A 25,469-nucleotide genomic window follows, 5' to 3' on the forward strand; every position below is an offset into this window, starting at 1 on the left:
AAGAATTGATCATCAGGAAAACTGTTGAGAAAGGTTAAAATCCCCAACAAATTGCAAACTGTTGGGTCCCCCCCCCTCCCCAAAGTTCTAATGATGTGGAAGCTGCATAATAATCTCCCTGTGAACCATAAACATAATAAAAGCTGAGGCCATTTCTAACATAATCTCTATCAGCAAGATGCCAGCGCTTTTCCAGATTTCCTAACGGGTCCCTGCTAATTCCATGCCAAAACTAGCAGTGGATTTCTTCCTTTTAATCTCCCCTAATGCCTTATTCGATTATTGTCACTGCTCTCCGGCCGCGCACCGTCCCTTCAAACCCTAATTCCCCCCGTGGAGCGGTCAGATGAGGCTGAACGGCGGCGGCGAAGCCGAGGGACGAGCACGGCCGCGGGCACAGCCCGGCCCGGGAGCGCGGGGCCGGGGCTGAGGAACCGGGCAGAGCCAGCCGGGCCCTGCCAGAGCCTCACCGGGGCTGAGGAACCGGGCTGAGCCCGCCGGGCCCTGCCAGAGCCTCACCGGGGCTGAGGAACCGGGCTGAGCCCGCCGGGCCCTGCCAGAGCCTCACCGGGGCTGAGGAACCGGGCTGAGCCAGCCGGGCCCGGCCAGAGCTTCACCCGGGGCTGAGCCAGCCGGGCTGTGCCAGAGCCTCACCCGGGCCCGGGGGAAGGATGAGCGCCGACACCGGCTCCAGCTGACGGGTCTGAGGGCACTGGAGCGTCCCCGCACACACCTGCGGCATGGCTCTGCTGCTCGCCTGGGCGTGTGTGGCTGTGAGGTGAGTGAGCCCCCACCACCACGCCGACCCCCGAGGGCTCCCCGCAGCCCCGGGCTCTGCCGTCCCTCCCTGCTCCCCCCGGGGCTGACGGGGACTCGCCTCTGCCCGCAGCGTGGGGACGGCGCTGGGGGACCAGGGCGACGGGGCGGACCTGTACTCGGAAAACATCACTCGCATCCTCGACAAGTTGTTGGACGGCTACGACAACAGGCTCCGACCGGGATTTGGAGGTAGCGGGGAAGCCTCGTCCCCTCGGGGAGCCGGCGGGTGGGGAAAGGCGAGCAGCGTCCCGGCTGCCCGGGCAGGAGCGGCTCGTCCCGCACCCGCGGCAGGAGGGAGGCGGTGGAGCCCCAAAAGCGGCGGCGAACAGCAAAGTTTGCCGTGCCCCGCAGCCCCCGCGCTTGCGGGGCGGCTCTGCTGCCCTCAAACAAGGGGTCCCGCTCCTCTCCCAGCCCCTCTCCGTATCCCGCAGGCGCCGTGACAGAAGTCAAGACGGACATCTACGTGACCAGCTTCGGGCCGGTGTCCGACGTGGAGATGGTAAGGGCCCCGCTCGGCGCCCCTGCTCTGTTTTCCCGGGATTCATTACGGTGGCATCTGAGTTGACCGTCATTAAAGCAGATTACGAGGCTTAATCTCTTTGACAATCTCTAGGGCCCAGCAGAGCAGTTTGGCCAGAGCTGCATACAGCTATTTCCCGGCCGCTCCAGCCGGGGCTGGGCACACACAGCCTCAAGCGAGGGCACGGCCGCAGGTAAAAGATGCCTCTTGAACCCTGAGAAGATGGTGAGCGCCGTGTCCCAGCACAACTCTGCAGAACGCTGCCTGCTGGAAGGACACCGAATGAGCAGCTGCAGGGGAATGGTGCCACTGCTGACACAGCTGCCCCTGTGCTGGGTCGTGCTGGTTGCCCCCAAACTCGGGCAGCCACAGACTTGGGTGCACTCAGGTTATGTAGACAGAGGTTCAGACTTGGGTGCACTCAGTCTGTGTAGACAGAGGTTCAGACTTGGGTGCACTCAGGTTATGTAGACAGAGGTTCAGACTTGGGTGCACTCAGTCTGTGTAGACAGAGGTTCAGACTTGGGTGAACTCTGACTATGCATCAGTAGCCCCCAGGAGCACATTAAGTCATGGAAGTGAGGATGGCATTGCTGTTCTCTTTCTAGACAGTGACTTGGGCTGCTATTTTTGCCCTTGTACACCCCTTTAACACCAGCTCACCTGAGCCTGCAATCCAGCCCAACTGCGGGCCCTGAGTAACACCAAAGTTTTTCCACTGCTCTTCATCAGTCAAAGAGAAGGCATAATTTTGCATTCTTACAAAATTTGCCCCTGGCCAGGTTTAGCTCTGTTTCCTAAGCAACTTCTGCAGATACCTCTTTTCTGAAGAGTTGTGAAAATATTAGTAAGAATTCTTGGAAAAAAGTCCCAGTGATTAATATTAACTTGACACCATAATCCTGCTGTGATGTGACTCAGATCAGTCCTCACTTTCTCACTTTGTGAATATCCAAAGGAAGCTGCAGAAGAGTCACCAAGCGTGTCTTTTTGTTTCTGGCAATTAAACATTGATAGCTTGGTCTTGCACTTTGAAAGGTAGACATTTGTATTTGCTTAGACCTCAGTCACTTTGAATTAAATTAATAGCTATGAGAGTACAATGAGGGTTAGGTTTTTTTTCCTTACTCCTGTCCAATTATCTGTTCAATGATTCATTTGTAACTATTCTTTAAATAATAAGAAAATAGGATACATTTTCAGGGATGACTTTTTTAGTAACTACTTAATGATAATAGGATTGAGTGTTTAAGCAGTAAATGAAATGCCATTGACATGTGTGTTAAATTGTCTCATGGAGTTACTGTCCCCACAGCCATTTGGGCCTGCTGACCCCCACACAGATGTCAACCCCTATTTATTTCCCACAGGAATACACAATGGATGTCTTCTTTCGTCAGACATGGACTGATGAGAGGCTGAAGTTTAGTGGGCCAACTGAAATTTTGAGACTGAACAATTTAATGGTCAGTAAAATTTGGACACCAGACACGTTTTTTAGAAATGGAAAAAAATCAATTGCTCACAATATGACAACTCCTAACAAACTTTTCAGAATTATGCAGAATGGAACTATTCTTTACACTATGAGGTGAGAGCTTGCCCTGCTTTTGGTTGACCTGTATTTTTGATTCTATCAGCATTTTCCTACATACCATATTTTTTCATTATCTACAACTGTGTGTTCTAGACTAACCATTAATGCTGACTGTCCTATGAGGTTGGTGAATTTCCCAATGGATGGACATGCTTGTCCACTGAAATTTGGAAGCTGTAAGTTTTTCTGTATCTTCCCGTTTTAAAGTAACACATTTGGTCAGAAGATCCTAAGATATTACTTAGTGACATAGCTGAAATTTTAAGTTGTATTTTTATACTAGAATTTTACTTTTTTGTCTGAGACTCAGACCATTCATATGGACATTGATTTATCCACTGAAGGGTGACTGCTGAAGCATGTTTTCTTGTTTATTATTCTTACACTTCTAGTAGTCAAAGTTGGTCCCTCAACAAATATTAAAACCTCTGCTACATTTACTATATTACTTATAATTTTGAAAATATGTGGTAATCAATTTTGAAATATTGTGGTAATATAATTTTGAAAATATTTAGTTGAGCTGTGGTAATCAATATGTTTGTTTTTTAACAAATTAAGAAGTGACAGCTAGTTCCTCTCAGGTCCCACCACAGCCATTCTCTTATTGTTGCTTTTTTTAAATTTTGTCATTTATAAGGTTAGGAACTTCCTGGAGTAGGATGCATGTTTCTGTGGGCATTTGAGCTACAAAAGGGATTATTCTATATATTTTTTCAATTGCTTATAAAGTACATAATTAGTAATGGTCATTTTCCCCTCTGTTACTCAGATGCTTATCCAAAAAGTGAAATAATTTATACTTGGAAAAAAGGACCATTGCATTCAGTAGAAGTACCACAGGAGTCTTCCAGTCTTCTCCAGTATGACCTCATAGGACAAACTGTATCTAGTGAAACAATTAAATCTAACACAGGTAAGATGGAGCCATGTAGAAACTACTGGTTTGGAACATCTTGATAATAAATTACATGTTTTTTTTCATATAGAATGAATTGATTTATCTTTTGCCATTTTAAAAAGTAAAACCCTTGGACAGATTCTAACCATTGTCTCTTAAAAGACAGCTTTTCAATACAGTCCCATCAAACACAAAAAATTTTCATGATATTCTTAAGAATTCCCACTAACTCTCTAGCCCAGTAAAAACAGTGCATAAAATGAATATTATTCTGCTTTGTTTCCATAAGGTCACTTTACCTTTTTTTAAGCAGCTTATTTTTATTATGCACTAAGAGGTCTGTGATTTCACTGGAACATATTATGTTGGGTTTAAGCCAATAATGTTCACTCACATGTTGCCAGAATAATGCTGACATACTTGTCTCTTAACAGGTGAATATGTAATCATGACAGTTTATTTCCACTTGCAAAGGAAGATGGGCTACTTCATGATACAGATTTACACTCCTTGCATTATGACAGTCATTCTTTCTCAGGTGTCTTTCTGGATTAACAAGGAGTCTGTTCCAGCCAGGACAGTTTTTGGTATGCTGTGTTAAGGTCTTTGAGCTCAGCATCACATCTACCATTCATTCATTCATTCATTCCTTTCATTACTTGTTTGTTTTAGGGGAATATTCACTCCAGCTGCTCTATTTCCATCTGCAAAGGAAAATAGGCTACTATCTCATTCAGACATACATTCCATGCATCATGACTGTCGTCTTGTCTCAAGTTGTGTTTTGGATTAACAAAGAATCTGTTCCAGCAAGAACTGTGGCTGGTATTTGTGTTTTTCCTTTTGTCTTTCATTTCATTCACTGTATTGAATCTGTTCTATCAATCAGATAGTGCAAGCCAGGGGGGATTAGGAAAGGCAGCTAGTAGGTTCAGTCAGCAAAAGTAAATACTAAAGGGAAATGATAGTCACTTTGCCTATGGGGGTCAAAATTCTTGACTCAGAATGCTTGGGTAGCCAGACTTGTTTGTGACAATTTTCAATTGTATTCCACTGTGTATTTTTGTATGCAGAAAGGGACAATTTCAAAGTAAATGCCATTTTTTCAAGAGGATTTTTTTCCTATGGATTTATTGTCTCACGAAACCAATATGAGTTAAAGCTTTAAAAGGAAAAAAAATCACATGGCATGGAGTTATTATCTGACAGAAGGTACCCCATCTAACACTCCTTCTGGAGTGCTCTCTTCCCCTTGGTTACGAAGGTATCCAAACAACTAACAAGGGCTTTAGATGGATAAAGATCAGTGAGATGAATAATGTCCCTAGCACAGGTTGAAGTTATAACGACAGAGATGTATCCATATTGCATGGCAGGGCCTTTTTCTTTCTTTCCAAGGGTTTGAATTAATGCTCTCAAAGCTTTGAGTCTCCTGGTTCATACCTATCTGAGGTTTATACTCCAGATATGATGCTACCTGATTTGGCTTCATGTTGCATCTCTGGATTGTAGAGTTACATCCTCTATGTTTGGAGTAAAACATACTTGCAACATAGTGGGCATGGAAGGTAACTACATTCTTGAAGAGATGTGCAAGTAGTTCTGTAGCTGGTTTGGTAATAATTATATAAATACCCCAAACACTGGAATAACAGCTCCTAGGTGTTGTACTGAAGGGTAATGTGGACGTGAGAAAACCTTTTATGAAAAGACTACAATTAACTCCTTTCTGTATTGTGGAAAAGAGTGATAGCATTTTAAAAGAATATTTCAATCCTTATTCCATTTGTATTTCTCCCAGGGCACAGTCTGAATTTGTAGTCCAGACTTGTTCAATATCCCATGGATTCTGAATACCTTAATCTAAGGAAAAGAGTGCAAATTTCTTATGAGCAAAAAAAACTACTGGTCTTTTTCACTGAAGAAGAAAATTTTAAAATGCATCATATTGCAAATACTTGAATTGTAAATTTTCACTTGTACTTGTAAGTCTGAAAGCTAAGTTTGAGAGAAGAGATATTAATAGTAGAAGAATAATGATGTGCCTAAACCAGTTTTTCAGCACAAAATAATTCAAGGACTTTGTTTACCTCCAAAATGGATGCCAGCTATCAGATTTCAGTGTTTGCATTATGTAACATATTCTTCAAGACTTACCAAGAAGTGTTCAAAATGTAAAGACAAGGGTAAACAATCAGCAGTTGCACAGTTTACCAACTGTAATTTGGTATTCAGTTTGATGAAGTAGCTTTCCACAGTGCAGAGCATTTCATCAATATTCACTCCACATGGAGAGAATTCTTATCTATATCTGTAAAAGAATAGGAGACCTATTCCTAAGTTAAATTCCTGCTGCAGTAAGTTTTTATTCAGACACAGAATATGTCTATTTTATTACTAACTAGCACATGGACAGATTCTAATCTAATCACACATCTTTTCAAAAAGTTCATTCTGGACCTTTGAAATTAAAATGCATCTCAGCATAGTTGTATTCATATAATAAAATGAGTCTGGCAGATTTGGGAGAAGTAGGAATCCTACATATTTCTATACCATCTCCTATTTGTATTTCATTAAAATGTGAGAAGTAATGACATTGGGATGTAGTTAACCTCAGACAGCTGGCAAGCCACATCATGTGAAAGAGTTGCAGAGAAACTCTGAAAATAATGTCACCCTTTCTGGATGCTGCAATATGCTATGACACTGCATCCTTTCCTCTGAGCATCACTCATAGCATATTGCTTCATCGACTCAACATGACCATCACAATATGACATTAAAACATCTTTCACTTTGCCACCTACCCTTTCCCAACTGCAGAAAATAGAAGAGGATATTCTCCACCTTACTGTCTTTAAATACCCACAGTTTTTACATTCTAGCAGGCATAATTATAAGTAAATATGAGTCACAGAGGCTTGTATGTAAATGATTGAGTTTGTTCTTGCATTTTTTGCTTGTATCAGGCAGCAGTAGGAAGTAAGTCTATTTCCTACATTATTAATGCTGTACACTCCAACACAGAAAGAATAAATTCATGAATTCATGTGAAGAACACCATGGGGCCCATGAGCTACATGACCAGATTTTCTCTGTGAAAATAGATAAGCAGCTCTAGAGAAGTAGCTTTTCTGTCTTTCCCTATCTGTAGCTAGGGGAGCTTTCAAATCAAGATACTCTTAGTGAATCTTAAAAAATGTATCCAGTGATTAAAGACAACAGCTCAGGGGACCAAAGCATTATTACTTCAAATGTTTGGATCAGGCTCTGACTGTTTTTCATGTAGAATTTGACTGATTTAGTGAGGGTTCTGTAAGCCATGTGTTGTGCTACAACAGGAGAAAGAGAGGATCACTGTTGGGGAATGACAATATGTGAATCCAGGTTTCTGCCAAACATTATACTTACTAACCCACCAAGGAAAACCTCCTTCAAATTTTGAGGCTGGATTTTGTTATAGCCATATTTATCCAATTCTAAGAAGCTGTCCCATCTAGAATATGTTGTTATCTTTCAGTCTCCTCAATGCATTAAGGAAGTTTTCCCAGACCTTTTAGATGCTGAATCCAGTACACATGAGTTTTTAAAGGATACAAAATACTTAGGAGTCTTGTTGGGATGTAGGATGACAGCTAAAATCAAAAAGGGTGCTGTGCTTTGGTTTTTCCATGTATGTGAATTTAAGAGTGTCAGGGCTGAAGCCAAGTTCTAATGCCCCCCATTTCTTTCTCCTGTTTCCAAGGAATCACCACAGTCCTCACCATGACCACCCTGAGCATCAGCGCTCGCCACTCTCTGCCCAAGGTGTCCTACGCCACCGCCATGGACTGGTTCATCGCCGTGTGCTTTGCCTTTGTCTTCTCTGCACTCATTGAGTTTGCAGCTGTCAACTACTTCACCAATCTCCAGGCTCAGAGAGCAATGAGGAAGGCAGCCAGGGCAGCAGCACTGGCAGCAGCACTATCAGCAGCAACTGTACCGGCAGAGGACGAGATTGTCTCGGTAATTGCTTGCTTTTCTGATAATAAGCATCATATAGGAACAGGCAGCTGAAGTACTGAATGCAAAACAATATTAAAGTGATCTTAACCTGAAGCAGATTATGTAAGCAGATTGTGTATATTTATCAAAGACATTGTTCTGATTCCAGAAACTGAAAATACTTCATTTATTTGTAGTGTTTATTTAAATTTGCAATATGATTTTCCAGGGTGATGTTTATTTGGCTAGGTATTTAAGGAAAGCCATTAGACTATTATCCATGGTACTTCTCCTGAGCAATGCTGTAAGGCAGTGTGGTCAGGCAGCTGTTGTTCCCAGCAAGTCTGCAGAATTTGTGGGACAGTGTACAATGGATTGAACATGTGCATTGGCCAGATGATTATGGAATCACTGTAGTGCAAGGGTACAGACCATAAGTGAGCCATTTGGAAGATGGGTAATTAGCCTATACATAAACTTGGCATCTCTTACTGAAATCTGTGTTGGTAGAAGCTTTGGGGGGAAAAAAACATAAATGAAGGATAGATTTTGGTACACGTGAAAGAGAGGAAGTCTTTCTAGTATCAAAATCTGTGCCAGAATTGCTTGCAAATTTCACTCTGTAAATCTCATGCTAAATTGTGAATGCTGTCTCACAGCATATGTTCAACTATTTATCATTGTGGCCTTCCTGTTTCAAAACCAGTTTTACTACCACCATGATTTCCCTTTTTAGAGAAATCACAATCTGAATGACATTTTGCCAAACCTCTGAATCCGTAATTGAATAAGGGAGTCAGGCTGAGAGGTGCCCATACCAAGGCAACACCCTACCCACCACAGAGTAATTTTTCCACATTTGCTGATAAATAGCAGTTAAAGTTACAAAATTTAAGTACTTTCAAACTATTAAAATCAAAGTCGATAAGTTTTGCTGACTCTTTTTTGGAGGACAAGCTATCAGAAAAGAAAAATCAAAAAGTTTACCTGGTTTTATATAGCATGAAGAAAATACTGATAGCTGCTACATCTTGAAGAGGAACACCAGCTTGGACCTGTCCTTCACACACTTCCTTATTCAAGTTGGAGTTAACCATAAGGAGGTTTTCTAGAAAGGAAAAAACAAAACAGAAGTACTACTTTTGTTTTCCCTGAAAGGTCCCTACTGAGCAATACAAAAACAATTAGGCTGACTGCACGTGCTGCTGGTGCATTCACAGCCACTGTGGCCACCCCCTCACATTCCCAGTCTCAGGAAAACAACTGATCCAAAAATAACCTCTTGCTTCTGCCCAGATAAGCTAAGACAGGGCTCCTCCAGATCTACATGATCTGTGAATCACAGCAGACCAAGGTAGGCACCAGACATAAAATTTCTGTTGAAAAAAATGAATAAAAAATAAAGAAGTTAAAAGGCTCAAATTTCTTATCAAGGTCTTCAGCCTTAAGCAAAGAGCAAACTGAAGACCCTCCTTCCTGTTTTGTAAATATTCACTTGTTAGGTTTTCCAAGTAAAAATCAATAAAAGAAAAAAGAAAACATCTAGGAATAAAATACACATCCAGGAATCACCCTGCAACAATCTGCTCAAGAAAACTATTTACATCTAGCTGACAGCATACAGATTTATAGGAGTAGTAAATCCCATAACATTTAGGCCCCAAAGTAAACTCAGTCTCTTAAGCAGCCCACAAAATTCCACAGACCTGATCTTGCTCAAAGCAAGACAGCCATTTTCAAGCCCTGTACATCCACCACGTTCTTCTCCCAGGATCAGTTGTCTATGAGAACTTCAATAACAGAAAGAGCAAACTCAGTGAGATCATAAAAACAAAGGGTACTTACAACTGAAGGCAAGATGATGTAGTCAAAAAGGTTTCTAGAAGAATTAGCTATTGGATTTAAAACGTTCCCTTCCAGAAGGGCATTCTGGGAAAAAGGAGTGATTATGGGATAAGAGATTTTAAGAAGCTTTTCTTTTTTCATTCCTTTTTTTTCCCCTTTGGTAGAGATAAGGGGGAAGGAACTTTTGTATGTTGACACATCCATAGATATACTGCAGTCAGTGATATAATTTCATATGAGAAAGACCTGAAGTGTTTAATTTGAATGCTAACAGTGTATTTAATACAGGCTGATTGCATGTGTATAACCATTTCCTCTGGACTGTCATTCTTCCTGAGCCTTGTGCTTCTATAACTGCATTACTGATCCTAGGGCAGATATTTTTAAGGCACACAGCATAAGACTCAGTTTCCTGCTAGAGTGAGGGCCCAAAGTCAAGATAAACATATCTACAGAATATATATATATATATATATATAATTTCAAATTAAATGCTTTTTGAAAAAAAAAAAAAACAAAAAAATAAAATACTAAGCAGCCTTCTTTTCCATCTAGTTAACTTTATTTAAAATTTTGCCTTATTCAAATAGACTAAAGTCTCTCACACAGGTTTTTATAATGTAGAGAAAAAACCTCTACACTCAGAAAAGAAATCTGTCAGAAGACCAAATTCTGCTCTAGTGTAGAATGAAAGTAGGAGAAAATGCTGCAGCCACTGAACTGTGGTGGGGTCAGTAAGAGAGATGAGGCTGTGCCCGTGTGCTCAGCAGAGAGCTGAGAAGCCCAGCAGGCCTGGGCTGGCTCCAGGAAAGCCTCTCTATTTACCTCAGTTAACTGAGAGCAGGGTTTGGCTTGCTCTCTTCATCAGCTGCAGGCAATCCCTGTGTGAAATACAAAACTCTGGGTGTTCCTCTGCAGAACACGAGGGCAGCAAGCTGAGCCTTCATCTGGACCCTGACACAAACCTGTTCTTACTCACACTGTGGCCAAGCTGGCTTTAGCATGTCTAAACCAAACATCTTATACATACACATATAAAACCATGATGCCTTTTAGCTTTTAAATCCATTTCAAATTGATCTCTTCTATATCAGTTGCATTGTTTCCTCTTGATGGCTTTCTTTTCCCTGGGAGATCCCAGTCCTGGAAGTTGCAGGGGAGGGGAATTGGTGATACTGTGAGGAGCACACCATTTGCAGAAATGCTCTGTGGGATGGTCAGGGAATGACCCCGTGGATCAAAAGACATGCTTTCCATGTGAGAGGCTACATGTAAAAGACAACAGATTACCACCCTGTAACAGCTTGCTCACAGCTGTGTTCTAAAAGTCCTCATGTTTTAACAGAAATCAGCACAGAGCAGTGCAACACCTCTGGGAGAGCTTCTTTCTCCCTCCAGCCTTGTTTCAAAACAGCACAGCTTGGGCAGGAGAGGATTCTGTTTCCCTTTAACCTGGCCAGTGCAGAACAGCTGTCACTGGTATAGAGGATTTAGTTTCCTACAATTATGTCAGAATATACTGAGTTTGTTTAATGAATATCCTGGTGTAACAGAGTACTTCTGTCTGGACAACAACCCCCTTTAGTATCACCCTAAAACAGCTATATGCTTTAAGGTCTTCACTGACAACATTGAGACATAATCCCAGCAAATTTTTTGCAGGAGGGTAGTGAGAACAAAATAAAGTAAATATAATTATAAGAAAAAAAACATATGGACAGACACTGATAGATTTAAGAGCCAAATGTGGCTTTGAAAATTTAAATCTGTTAAATGTAAAAACATATTTTGACAGCAGAGAGGCTCTGTGCCAATTATATGTTTTTTCTGGCATGCTAGAAATAAATGTTATGAAGAAACTCTACCATAGCTCATTCCCTTTGAAAAGAGAATGACCAGGGTTCCAGTCTCTGCTCTCCTTACTGCATATCTGGTTTATATGACAGCAATTTTAATACAATGGGAATTGGGTATTTTTCAGTTATGCTTCCTGCCTATATAGATCTTTAGATTTTTCCATGCAAAATAAAATAGCTTTAAAGTAATAGGTAACAGCCTCTCTCCTTATTCACCTTCACTTGATGTTTAGGCTATATTCTGAGAGAAGTGAATTTCATTTCCTGGAGGTTAAGAAAGATTTTGAACATGGTTTTCCCCTGCTCCAAGTGAGCAATTTAACCTAAGTGATTTAACCCTTTTACTAGGGTAAAAAATGATGAAAACAAGTCTGCATGTTTGTCCTCAGTGTTTCTAGCAAAGGTAATTTAAAATTCCTTAAGAGATGCCTGAAGCTAGAGCTGTTAATGACTTCTAAACTATACTCAGCTTTTGATTATGCAGGACACTGTTTATAGCTATTTACACATTATTTGCAATATACTTTTTTTTAATCAGATCCCACAGATGAGGCACTCAAAGAAGTGTCCAAATTAGGGTTTACAGTGAGTCTGTGCCATGAGATGGACACTGAAACTGCACAGGACTCTGTTGAAGGAGGTTCCTTAGTACATGGCCAAAAGATGATGTTGCATAGTGCAGTGAACTTTCCTGCTGGAAGTTACTGCATGTAGATTGCTCAGTAGCCAAGGAGAGGCTTTGCAGATCACCCTGGTGGATGTAGGGGCTAAACCATGGTTAACTCCCCCTTTGGGAGATAAGTCACTAGCATGCTGTTATGTCTGTACTGGTTGAAATTTCTCAAACTGTATCCACTAATGAGCAGAGGCAAAAAATGTTATATGTTTAATTAGGCATTCTGCCTTTTACAGACACTGAGCTCTGCTTCTAGGTTGGTTTCTGTGTGGGTTTTGATATAAGGAAAGTTCAGTGTCTTTAATCAAATAAATTATGAAGAAATGAAGAAATACCATATTCTTTTTATCTAAACTTCTAGAGTTTATTGTCATGAACCGCTTTTTACTGCATTGCTAGCAGGAAAAAGAGATGGGAGTAAAAGAGAGATAAGGAAGGACATACAGATATTTGTTTTTTAAAGTTAGCCAGTATCTGGGTTGCATATATAAGAGACTGATGTTACTGTTAGATCATAAACTAAACTGATAGTGAGAATATGCATTTGCAGTGCAAAGCAACAGAGAAGAGAATTCTACAAATATGAATTACAGAAATCTCTTGAGGGAAAGAAACATGAGAACAAAGTGCATTCATAAATCACAGTTAGCATGCGCCAAAGGAATCAGAGAGAGCAGACAAAGAATTTTATTTACTCCAAGGTTATGTGGGATGTGTTTTTTTAGATCTGGAAGGCAAGAAATTTGGTGAAAGCCTCCTGAGATATTCTGAGTATAATCAACTTCTGGTGATATTGAGGAGTGTTGTGAGAGAGCAGAGCTTTATAGAGAGGATGAGAGTGCTGTGTGAGCTTTGCAGGGGATGAGACAGCTTGGCTGCAAAGCTCAGTGAGAAGGCAGACTGTGCCTTACAGGCCATCTCCATACCAGTGCACTGTGGTGCTGTCACATTCAACAATGGACTGGCAATCTGCTCTGTGTCACTGCCTGCTCAGACAGAGCTGCAAGTTTAATTGCCTGATGGGACTAACATTCCACATGAGTGCAAGAGTACCTCTGAATCAAGGTTCAGTAACTCCAGAAAATCCATTATTTCCTTACGACACAGTGTGCTGTGCCTCAGGCTTCTTGTTCTTGCTGCTTGTAAAACAGTCCTTACTTGAGTGATTGGCTCTGGGAGCTATGCAAAATAGGCTATTCATTTCCATTTTCTCTGTTTTGTTAACATTTCATGATGTTATTGTATGTAATCGTTGTCAAAAGGAGAAGTTAAATCTAGATACAGTAGACAAATTACTGTAGCTGCTGCTCAGAACAACTGTAATAAGGAATTATATTCTTATCCTCAGGCCTCCTCACTGCCTCCTGTTCTTGGTTTAGCAGTGAATTCCCCCAGTTCTGGGGCAGCAGTCTGGTCTACAAAAAACTCCCATACTGAGAGACATCCTCATTACACATCTAAGATAAATTTTGGCTTAGAATTCTATATCCTGAGTAGGGATTTAGAAGAAAATAGATTTGACCCTGAGCTTGCTGTTATGGGGACACAGGACTGTTAAAGACAGTGAAAAGAACTGCTCAGGGTGTTTTCTTGAGAAGAAATCACATTGAGATAATCCTCCTTCTTTAGCAATCTCCCTTCTATAGGAATGAGATTTAATAAATATAAATAAAATAATGACCAGGATTACACTTTTCCAAGTGCTTATTCAAATGATCACAAAGATTTTCCTACCTCCACTTTCTAAATATGTTCAGTACTAAACACCCAATAACCATACACTACATCTGTTCTGCTTACTATTAACTCCATCACCTCAGCACTGTAATTCCTGATTCATGCTTGAATAATCCAGAGTAGAATTTGACCAGCCTTGTACCAGAATATTGTAGATTAAAAGGACTAAGATTCACCTTAACACTTGTATTTTTAGGAACCACACAGTCTCCACAAAAGGTCAAGTTATTCCCCAGAAATTGAAAAACAAGATGGAGAAAATGAGATGCCTGACAGTTTGTACAGTTCTGTTAAAGCAGGGCATGCAGGCAAATGGAACAGAAGTGGAGTGAAAGCAGGAAGGCAGGCTCAGCCAGCCAGTCTGTTCATAGAGGGGGATTATTATTATTATGATTAGTGCAAGTGGACATGGATAACCCTCTTTCTGTTTCTGTGACACATCTGTAGCTCATCCTCCATTTAAATCTGTCTGCTGCTTGCTGTGTTACTGCAAAATACAAAACGAAACATCTGTGTTCCAGATAGGCACAGAGCAGGAATGCTTTTTAATACCCATTCACAACATCACACCAACCATATCATGTATAGAGGGCAAATTGGAAGTGGTGGTTGGTTGTAGGGGAAGAAGAGGGCAAGAGGTAAGGGAAATACATACAGAAAAAGTACCTTTTTCCTTTTGAAGTAAGGAAAACTTCAACTCTTCACCTTTTGTTTAGACTCAAATCAGCTGTGAGAAATCCATCTCTCCCTAATTTTAGTTGGATACCAGTCCATTCATTCATGAACAAAACTTGGCATCCTGTTGTGGAAATGTCAATTGTTCTGATTCTCTGACAGTTACGATGACTTCGGGAAGGATAATTCCTGTTACAACTATTCCAAGTCACCCAGGAGACACCAGCTGTGCTAGGTTAGTCTGTTATCTAGAAATTGTGGCCCAAGTACAAGAGTGGAAAATGTATTTCAGAAAATGCTTCCTTTCCTTTTAGTGACTCAGTCATTTATCTGATTGACTAAAATCTGTTCCCATGCTTAGAAATCCTGCAAGATAAATCCCAAAAATGCTGACAGCAGGCTACATTTATGTGAATGGTTGTCATTAAATCACTCCCAATGAATGGCTTTGGAAATTGCCTATCTAATAGCATTTTTCTACCTTAAAATCATTCCAATGTTAGTCTTCCATTTCACTGTAGATGTATGTGCTGTTATTTTGGGAGTTATTTACATTGTCCAAGACTTCCCTCATCTGCTTCAGTCATTTGGTCATCTCGTTCTGCCGACCAGAAAATCTTTGTATTCAAATCCAAGAACATCTGTGTACATTGTGTGATTTTTCTGCACAAGATTTTTCCTCAATAATCAGGGAAATGAGTTTTATGGACAAAGTTTTAGGCTTAAGCTCCATACTAACAGAACACTACAGTACTTCATCTCAAAACAAAGTCACTCACATCATGCCTCTGTATTTTCTCAGCCATCAGATGAATCTTAGAGCTGCTGCCATGCATCCACAAATGGCCATCCTGGGGTATGGCAGGAGCAGCAAGGTTTTTTACTATTTCCTCCTATTTGACATTACTGTGAAAGTGAGCAATTGATATCCATTAGAGCAGGCTTGGAACCTGGGGTGGGCCTGTTCCTAATCATTTCTGGAAGGAAGAACTCCATCACTTCTACTCTTGTGAAAGTAAAATAATGGCAATGTGGTCCCAAATAAAACATGTACAAAATTAATATACATGCTAGCCTAGTAAGCTCTCCATGTCCCTGAGTTCTGGCTGAATTTTCAGAAGAGTTTTAATACAGCTTTCTGAAGAGTAATTGGACCTGGCTGCAAATGCTGCACAAAATATGGGAGTAATTTGGTTTCATTTCACCATAAATGAAAATAAAAATAGTCCCATTACAGCTGAGTATATTTGTCTTCAGTTGTATGCATGGAAGTGCTGTGGGAATTATGAGATATATTTAAAAATGAAACTTTATCCTGGAAAAAACAAGGACAATTCAGCATTCATGTCTCCAGCAGCTGTAAAGTTAGTCAATTGCCTTTGGTGCAGCAGTTTTGTAGCTCTTGCATGACTCCATTCAGCGTTTACTAAACTCATCAATGGGTTCAGCCAGGAAGATTGCACCTGAGCCAGCCCATATTGTTGCTTGGTTTAATCTTGATCCATATCTGCACACACTTCAGTCATACCAACCTACTGCAATTTGGATACACCATTATCTTCTTTCCCATTTAGCTCCATCTTCTCTTTTTCTCTCTTGGAGCTTCCACTTATCACAATGTTAACAATGTGAAAAGCACATATTCTTTCATGGCTTTACAAGAAAGCTTTAGGCCATAAAAATATAAATCCTTCTGTATAGATGCATTATTTTTATGATTTTCTGATATTGCACTATAGCAGAGAAGCAACAGTAAAATCAGAAAGTTAAGTTAAAAGGTGGAAAGAAATGTAAAGATCACAAAACCTGAGACTCTGTATCCAAATATCACCTTTTTTTTCCCTCTTCTTTTTTCTTTCCCAGCATTCTGACTCCAACTCTAACCTGAAGAAGAGAGTGAACTCCATAGCATCTCAGGCAGAGCAGTCTCCTGAGCCCAGCATAATATCAAATACAGCATCCCAGTGTCAACCTCTGCCTGTTCCTCCACCAGCCCCACCACAACCACCAGCTATTGGAGGTGCAAGTAAAATAGACCAGTATTCCAGGATCCTCTTTCCAGTGGCATTTGCAGGATTCAATCTGGTGTACTGGGTTGTTTATCTTTCAAAAGACACTATGGAAGTGAGTAGTAAATTTTCTGAATACTCAACTATGATATGCAATATGTTTACTTGGCCAGCATTATTTCAATTGTTCATTTACTGTTGCAACTCAGTTCATCAGCCCTTTCTGAGTAACACTAGAATGTTTTATCAAAAAAATCAGCTGTAGCACTCAGTACAATGCAGAAAGGCTGTTTGAAGAGGGCAAATGTAAACACTTCTCTCTAACACATGCTGCACTGAGCAGAAAATGCTCTCTAAGACAGCACAGGATGATATTCTCAGCAAACAAACTGATCTTAAATCCTCTATTTCTTAACCTGTTGAAAGGAATGCTAGAAATGTCTGTTGAAGCAATGAAGTGAAAGAGATAAGAACTTTAATATCCCAAGGTATTCTCAGGGAGCTAGTACCATAAGGTTCCCCAAAAAGTTTCTTGTATAGTACAAATGATTAATAACTGCAGTATAAAGTTTGTGAATCAAGAGTCCCTAGTTTTGTACATTTCAATACATTTTTCCTGGTTTTTTTTCATATATATCATACTGTCTTATGCAAATAAACCTGAAAAATCTTTTCTTAAGTTTCTTTGAATCAGGCAGAGAGTGATTACACCTTTAGATATCCATGAGGTCCAGAAGAGACATGTGCCCTGCAAATTGAGCGTGTCTAGAATAATCAGTCAGTAATCAGTCATTAAACTTTAACTCTTTAATGCTTTAAATCTCTATTTTTCCCCCTTTTTACCTAAATAAAGTTAATAGTGTCCTACTTCCTTGGTAAAAAATATATTCATTTGCCTCGTTGCTATAGAGTTTTGGATCTCACTGTACATTGCAGTCAATTTGATTGGTACATTTAATTTATTTAGGACAGCTAGGAGATAATGATGGTATTTAGATAGCACCAAATGCACAAAGTCCCTACATCAATAGAAACAGAGGCTGGAAATCTGGTATGAGTGGGGATCAGGCTGTACCTTTATTTCCTAGATCAAGGGTAAGGCAGGCTGAGGGAAATCCTGTGGGCAGCCAGGAGATGTTGCAGTTCAAAGAACCAAGGCAGTGCTGATCAGCTGGTTGGTGGCACCTCACCTCTGCTGAGGGCTGCTGCTCTAGCAGACTCTAATTTTTGCTACCAATATGATCTGAAAACGCTGTCTCTCAGGGATGGGGTGTGCTGCCAAGCAGCTTCTGTGGAACTGTGAGGGCAGGAAGGTAGGAGACACTGTCTCTCACAAATATTCCTGCAGATGTCTCTCAAGAGGTCACAGCTGCCAGCTCCTGGCCACTCCAACCCTGCCCAGTGCTAAATTTAGCATTTGTGCCAGAGTTACTGATCCTGCTGTTAAAATATTGACTATGTGTGCAAATGACTTATCTCAGAGAAGGGATTGGAAAAGCTCATGTCTGATCATGACAACTTCTCTATTTAGAGGCCAGCTCCTCAGCTTGCCAAGACTCCAGTGATTAAACCATTCACATTCTGGATCTGGAAATATTTGGAACATACTTGCCATTTCCCCTGGTGGTGATGAAATATTTACACTAAACCTCGTATATTAATAATAACATTAGAGCCAGGCTTTTAAAATACTTACAAAATCTAGGACTGAGGGCTGACTATAAATATTTTTAAATGCTACTGTGCAAGCTCACAAACATGCTCAGAGGCTGAGAAATGATGTTCTGTAGTAGCATTACAGAATAACAGAAATCCAGCAGCAAGACTTAGAAAAGAGAATAGTACTGACAGCTGGAGTGTTTTGAATCATGAAGAACATAAACAATTGTGTAAATTTTGACCAAGCTCTTCTTAAGTTACATTTCTGCATTTGTGCACTCAGTTATAACTAATAATAATTGTGATATACACTGCTAGGTTTCTAGTTCAAACGTTATCACCAGTTGTTACTTTCAACAAACAGGATTCTTTTTGCTTTAAAAATATATTAAAAATATGTAAGCTTTTAATTCCAAAGAGAGAAGATAGAAAAGTTGGGTGAACAAAGCATGGAATGCTTCAAGGGCAGTTAAACTTAATCTTTGGCTCCCTCAGGCCCAACAGATTTAATGTTGTTACTATATAATTCAGCTTATTCAATTTAAAAAGTGCATTTTGTGCATTATTTCAGGTATATTAGCTTTTTAAAGTTACTTTTTTGAGTTCATAGGACTTTTGTTTAAAAAACAAAAGGAGGAAAAAAATCTAATTAATTTATTGAAATAGACAAATTTCCAGTACACCAGTTCTTGCACTGCAACTTTCTAGGATTTTTATTAGTGCAGTTTGGAGCACAGAAGATCATTCACCAATTCATGTGCTCCAACCAAGCAGGTACCTCCTGTCTTTGGAGGTACACAGAGAATGAATCAGGCATTTCGTGGCCCTGTTTGTAAAAGCAGGTTATTAGCACTGGAATCAAAGGTGATTTTCACCTGCTATCATTATTTTCTGGCCAGGCTCTTCCTTTGGCTTTGAAGGAGGAGCAAGCAGAGTTTTTTATTTCATGTTGTGGATTCAGAGCCTTGGCTGGAAGGAGCAGCCTTGTTAGTGTAATGACACAGAGCTGCATGAAATGAGGAGCTCTTTTCTGAGCTGTTTGGTACAAGTTCAATACACCACTAAGCAATTTTCTTTGGCTTAGATAATGTGTTACAGAAATGAAAAAGCCATTTTTATGTGCAGTATCTCATAAGATTTGTGAGAACTTTGGGGACTGACAACTTCTGAAAGTGCTCCTTGGATAACTTTTTCTTCCCCTGCCATTAATAATTTTCTCTTCAGGTTAGATATCTTTTCTCTTACTATACATGTAAACTAAGAGTATGTAAATTACCCAGACATTTTTTGATTTGGAAGTTTGTATAAAGAAGAAAGTGTTTTTAATGAAATGTACACCTTTAAACATTTGAATGTTATCATCATAGACTGGTTTGGATTGGAGGGGAGCTTGAAGATCACAGAATTCCACACCCCTTCCATGGCAGGGACACTTTCCACTAGACCAGGTTGCTCCAAGTTCAATACAATCAGATCCTGGAAACTTCCAGGGATAAAGCATCAACAGCTTCTCTGAGTAACCTGTGCCAGGGCCTCATCACCCTCACAGGGAGAGCATCCAGGATTGGACAGACACCAAAGGTGTCTTAGCCTGAACTCTGTATTTATACTTCCACACATCCTGCACCAAGTCAAGCTTTGCAAACCAGGAAGCTTAGTAGCAAACTTTCATTACAAGATGAATATTTTCTATATTTTACATCAAAACCAGCACCATTCTCTGAAGGAAAAAAGAAATGAGAGAAAAAAATCCAGCTTAAAATTAAGTAATTCACCTGAATGCTTTTTTCACATGGATGGGGATAACATTCATCTTCTGGTCTTAATACTTAAATAAAGGGCTCAATTCTCTATTGGAACAAGTGGGAAAACATTCTTATTCAATAGCAGTCATCCACTGTGCAACTTGATACATAAGATATTTCAGTGTAAATGGGTTTGCACTGGGGAGTAGCAAGAGCATTGCAGAGCATCAATTGTACTGGTCAAAACAAAGAAACTAGCAAAGTTCTCTGTCTGGATCTGGTTAGACTGTGTATTGGTAGAACCTAATAGAACAAAAGGACTACAAAATGTACAAAATAACTGATGCTACTTTCAGAGCACAGAAAATGCTGTAAGATAGCTGTAAGATAAGCCCCCTTTTCTCTCAAAAGGTTTTATAAGTTAATGCTACAGATGCTAACTATAGTGATATCACTGTGCTATTTATACTATGAAAAAAATAAAGCATCAGAGTTACTCTAAGAGGACTTACTCCCTCTCTATGTAAGGTGAATTAAATTAGGTGGAAGGTTTGAGGATGTAGCGTCCCCATGATTTATACATGGGGGGTGGAACAGGCACATTTCTATGGTCCATATTCTTCTGTAGGGTACAGTAATATCTGCCATCCACAAAAAGCTCTACACAGTAATGAAAAAGACACATTTGTCTAAATTAGACAAATAGAAAGGTTCTTGAAAGAAGATCAAACCTTTCTGACAAATGAGGAAAAAGGTATTCTAGCTTTTTATTTTTTTATACAGCATATTTTGGCTTTGTTTTCTGTTGTAAAGCTTCCTTAGTCCTTGAGCTGAATACTAATTTATGACAGTGACCTTGGTGGGTGAATTGCACACTTAATTTATTTTAAAATTTGCTTGATTTAGAGTGCAAAGAGTCCCCTTTTAAAGAGCTGCAAGTACTACCTTTGCCACATAACTCACAATGCATATCCCACATCATCTTGTGCACCTTACTTCTAAATTCACCTATCTTAATTTTTATATGTAACATTATATTACAGTTTCTCGTGTCAGAAAACATCGAATAATGGAGTGAATCAAGCTAGATAAGGAGATGATGCTAAAATTTTGATGATAAATCCAGAAAAAGAAGCAGAGGCAGCTTTTATGTTTGGGAGCACAGAAAGCTACAAAGTCACTGAATGGACCAAAGTTGCTGAGTCCTGGATATTATTTGGATGCAGAGAACATAGCAGGATGGCAGGAGAAGAGTTACATAATAAGTCCAAGATGCTAATGATGTCAGGTGGGATAAAAAAGAGAAAGAAGCAAGAGCAGAAAAAGTATTTAGCTTCAGTACATTGGTATTACAAAGCTTTTAGTGCATATCATTGCATCATTTTTCAGTTTAAACACTGGAAAGAAAAGTAAAGGTTAAGAGGAACAGTCAGTGCCATACATACTAAACAACTGAGCTTTGATGATCCAGGTAATGAGCATCAAATTCTAAGAGGATTCTCCTTGTAGTGCAGTTCTATTTTGAGTCTGCTGAGAGAGTCAGAAATCCCATGGGTTTGTGGGTTAACTCAGTTGTTGTTAACAGTGGTTAACAACTCACAGCTTAAACCTCTCTAAATTTTTCTTCCAGTTTTTTGAACCTTCAGCAATGCATTTTCGAAATGACCCTCAGTCCAACTGAAGAACAGCTCAAGATTTCAAGGAAATCACTCAAGGTCACAGAGCACTGAAGAGACTTCAAAGGATTTGTCTTTCCACAGGTGATCTCAGTTTTCAATCAGGGAATATTTTTATTGGACATTACCTGGATGCAAACTCTGGACAAATCAAGAGCTGCAAACTTCTTAGGGATCTAATTAATATTTTCTTAATATTTTGTACAATGATTCTACTACAGAAGTTCTTGTCAAATTATTTGTTTAATTGTCAAAGGAAAGAATGTTCATTTCTTCTAAAACATTTGTAAACAATTGAATGTTAAATTTATATGAAACATCAATAAAAGGGTTTGGGGTTTTTTAATAGAATAAGGATTGCTAAACTCAGTTGACTCTGAAATGGTAGAACTTGGCATAATTGCAGTGAAAATCTAGGAGTTGTACTGATTTCCAGCATTTGAAATTGACCCAAAACAATGTTGGATGGAAATCCTATGAAAAGGAGCTGTAGTTCTATCCTGTTTTAACCTTTTCATATAAAAGATAAGGGATTAGTTCTTAATTATTTTTAATTTAATTTTCATCTTTGAGATGACACTTAAAAAGAATGAGATACAAGGAAAAAAAGGAAATATAAGCTATTTTTTGTGTGCTTTAGCTGTTTGGATACCACAGTGTAACTTTCTTTGTTGAAAGTCACCATTAAAGTACAACCAGACTAATAACAAACAATTTCTTGGCAGGATCTAGAAATGGAGGACTGGAATTTCAGGGAGTTTTCAAGGTCTAAAGCTGAATAGACAGAAAGATGCAGCTACCAGTGAGGCTGAATGCAAGCCTCCAGTTCCAGGGAACTTCCTGGAAGCAGGTCTTGATTACTAGTTAAGGAACAGCTTTTTGTCAGCTGATTCTACTGAACTGCATGGAGCAAACTCCCTAGAAATGTTTTCTAGAGCCAAAGAACTGCCAGCACATTCAGAGTTTAAAGGTAATAATATTTTGTCACTCTCAACACAAACAGTTAACAGAATTCCTTCATCTCCATGATCCTTCCCAGGAATGTACACATGCCTAATCAAACCAAACCCAAGACCAAATTATTGCAGTGTAATGGACATTGGGAGGAGACTGAAGTACACAACGAAGTTTTATATGAAGCAAAATAAAAATTAAGGATTCCATCCTATATTGAAATTTCAGTACGATAAAATTAAGAGAAACATGAAATAATGCACAGATTCAGAATATTCAGGGTCAATTGCTTTGTCTACACAAACATCTTAATTCCTGTGAGGAAATCCTTACAAGCTGACTAATTGATTCCACTAAGTCACCAACTCTTTTATTGGTACTGTGACCATTTTAACTCTTTGAAGGCCTTGCTCCAGCTGTTTTCCTCCTCCTGTTTCTAGAGCTTTTACTAGGGTGGTGGCTGGAGTGGTCATGGGAAATCCTTTTTGCACACCCTGTTCTCTAACTCTGAAGGGCTTAAATGGAACAATTTTAGGATTTTCCACAATAATAAATATTGTTTGTACAGAAATGTCACATTTGCTATTTGCTTTTTTCTGACTGGCTGCAGGCTGGCACTTGGATGTATTTGTAAGTGCATGGAATTCTATCTACATTTTCCTTTCAAACTGAAGTGGTAAAAAATTTTCCTATTTTCAGCCTTTTTATACTGTTGTAAGAAAAAAATTAAACTATGGATACTGGGCAAATATTTTATAATTTGTAAATACATCTCATTTTGAAAAAAGGAAATTATGCAGTAGGGACCCAGAAGTTATTTTTTTAAATAACTATACTCACTCTTGCTTCACTGACTAATATCTATTTTGAGTACATTAATATCTGTAAGAGTTTCCAGAGGATTTTAAAACTGGTTTATGCACAATATGAAAATTTTTAAAAGCTATGGTAAAACATGTGACACTAAAGGAGCTAAATTTTGTATCTGGTCTTTGCTTAATAGAATTCTGAATACTAATTTTACAGCAGATGCAGAGAGTTACTAAATAGTGACTATTTCCTTGAAATGTAGTATTTCAATGTATAAAATGGTGGTAACTTCCCAATTAGGAAGCTGTATCATCATCTTAAAATTGTTTTAGTAGCTCTTGGTATTTAAAAACGCATTTCAACATCAGCACAAAGACTGCTTATCTTTTTTCTCCAAAGAGCTTTTTTTGTGGATATGACAGAAAAGGGTGGGCTCTCAGCTTTTTGAATGGTAGGAGGGGAATGTGTATTTTTCCTGTTACATACTTTGTAGAGACACAGCTGTAATCAATAATGTTAATAATGTCAAGTTATATCTTAGAATAAATGCAATTTCTTAAAATTAATGTCACTTCTTAACAATCCTGGTTATGGTCAAACACTAATCAACCAAACAAGACAGTAAAAGAGCAGAGAAATAGAAAAAGGTTATATACATATATGTATATATTTCTGTATGCATATATACATATGTATTTCTGTAGAAAATATAAATAATAAATAAATTACACCATAATAAAGAATATATATTTCTTTCTGTATCACAAATTGAAAGGAAATTGAGGGATATGGGTTTTTCCAATATTTTTGACTGTACTGCAATAGGAAGAGCAGAAGCTAAAGTTGCTCTAAGATGGGAATTCCTATGTGTGGAACTGGGCACTGTGGGAAGGAGATGTGCAATTACATTGAGCTGTTGCACTCTGATGCACATTATTCACCACCAATTTCCCTTTCTGTGGATCTTGGTTTAAAGGATGCTCTGGTGTCAGCCCACACAAAGTGACCAGATGTAGCTTACATTCAGTTTTAGCATGTTTTGCTTGATCAGAAGTGCAAGAAAAAGCATAACTATGAACAAAAATACAGAATTATTTCATAGTAAATTAGAACCTGTGATTACATGTAAATCTTTATTATTCTTCATCTGGGCTCTACCCCTCCTCCCCCATTTTTTTTCATAATTTCTAAGCCAAATGAGAACTCAGCAGTTTTAAGACATAGAAATTATGCAAGGGCACTCTAGATCAGCCTTGAGATCATCCACTCCTGTTCAAAGGATAGTCCTCCCCAGCAGCTAAAACAGGAGCTGCATAAACCCCAGAAATGTGAAGAAAATGTCCTGATAAAGGGAAATGTCCAGTGTTTTGATATTTTGATGCTACCTGTCAGGTAACAAACTCAAGGCCTTTCTCTCATATGCAAATAAAATTCAGAGGTGACTTTGTCATTGCTTAGTTCATTACATTCTTGGTTCTCTTCCAGTTCATGACAAGAGCACTATTCCTCATCTGCCTTCTCTAATGAATTCATTCTTGCAGGATTTTCCTCTAATTGGTAATCAATCAAGGCCTTTCAACTCTCTGCATAAATGATGTCTGTCACCTGGCTTTATGGAGAAATCTGTGAAGGAAAAAGTCCTTATCCACAGTCAGAATGGGTAGGGATTGAGAAGTCAACAGTTGAGTTCTGCATCACTGCCTCAGTGAAATCATCCCTCAGCCAGTGCTGGAGTGATGCTTGTGCACACAGAATGAAGCTCTGCAGCTCATTTCCAGGCAGCACTTGGGTACAGCCCACAGCAGCTCAGAAAAGTGTATTGGAAGTAGAAATTGGTGACAGAGCACAAATGAGACTCAGCCATGCTTTGAGATAAGAGTCACAAACCAGAAAGTTTTACCAAGAGAAATGAAGGAATCCAAAGAAACCAAAGCATCTCCACAATTGTCAAGTAGGAAAGAAATTCCATACTTAATGAGAGTCCTTGAAGAACAAACAAACAA

The 25,469-nt window shown here is 39.3% G+C and overlaps 1 protein-coding gene across 1 annotated transcript; it reads left to right on the plus strand.

Annotated features, from left to right (window-relative positions):
- Positions 1-290: 290 nt before the first annotated feature.
- On the plus strand, positions 291-24,102 carry GABRA6 (gamma-aminobutyric acid type A receptor subunit alpha6). Its single transcript, XM_077186637.1, has 10 exons — positions 291-778; positions 890-1,008; positions 1,251-1,318; positions 2,710-2,930; positions 3,030-3,112; positions 3,709-3,852; positions 4,272-4,424; positions 7,586-7,845; positions 16,477-16,737; positions 21,657-24,102. Exons 1-10 carry the CDS (start codon positions 741-743, stop codon positions 21,705-21,707), a joined length of 1,398 nt encoding a protein of 465 aa, XP_077042752.1. The 5' UTR covers positions 291-740; the 3' UTR covers positions 21,708-24,102.
- The last annotated feature ends 1,367 nt before the right edge of the window (positions 24,103-25,469 follow it).

This window comes from Agelaius phoeniceus, chromosome 15, assembly GCF_051311805.1.
Source record: "Agelaius phoeniceus isolate bAgePho1 chromosome 15, bAgePho1.hap1, whole genome shotgun sequence".
NCBI lineage: Eukaryota > Metazoa > Chordata > Aves > Passeriformes > Icteridae > Agelaius > Agelaius phoeniceus.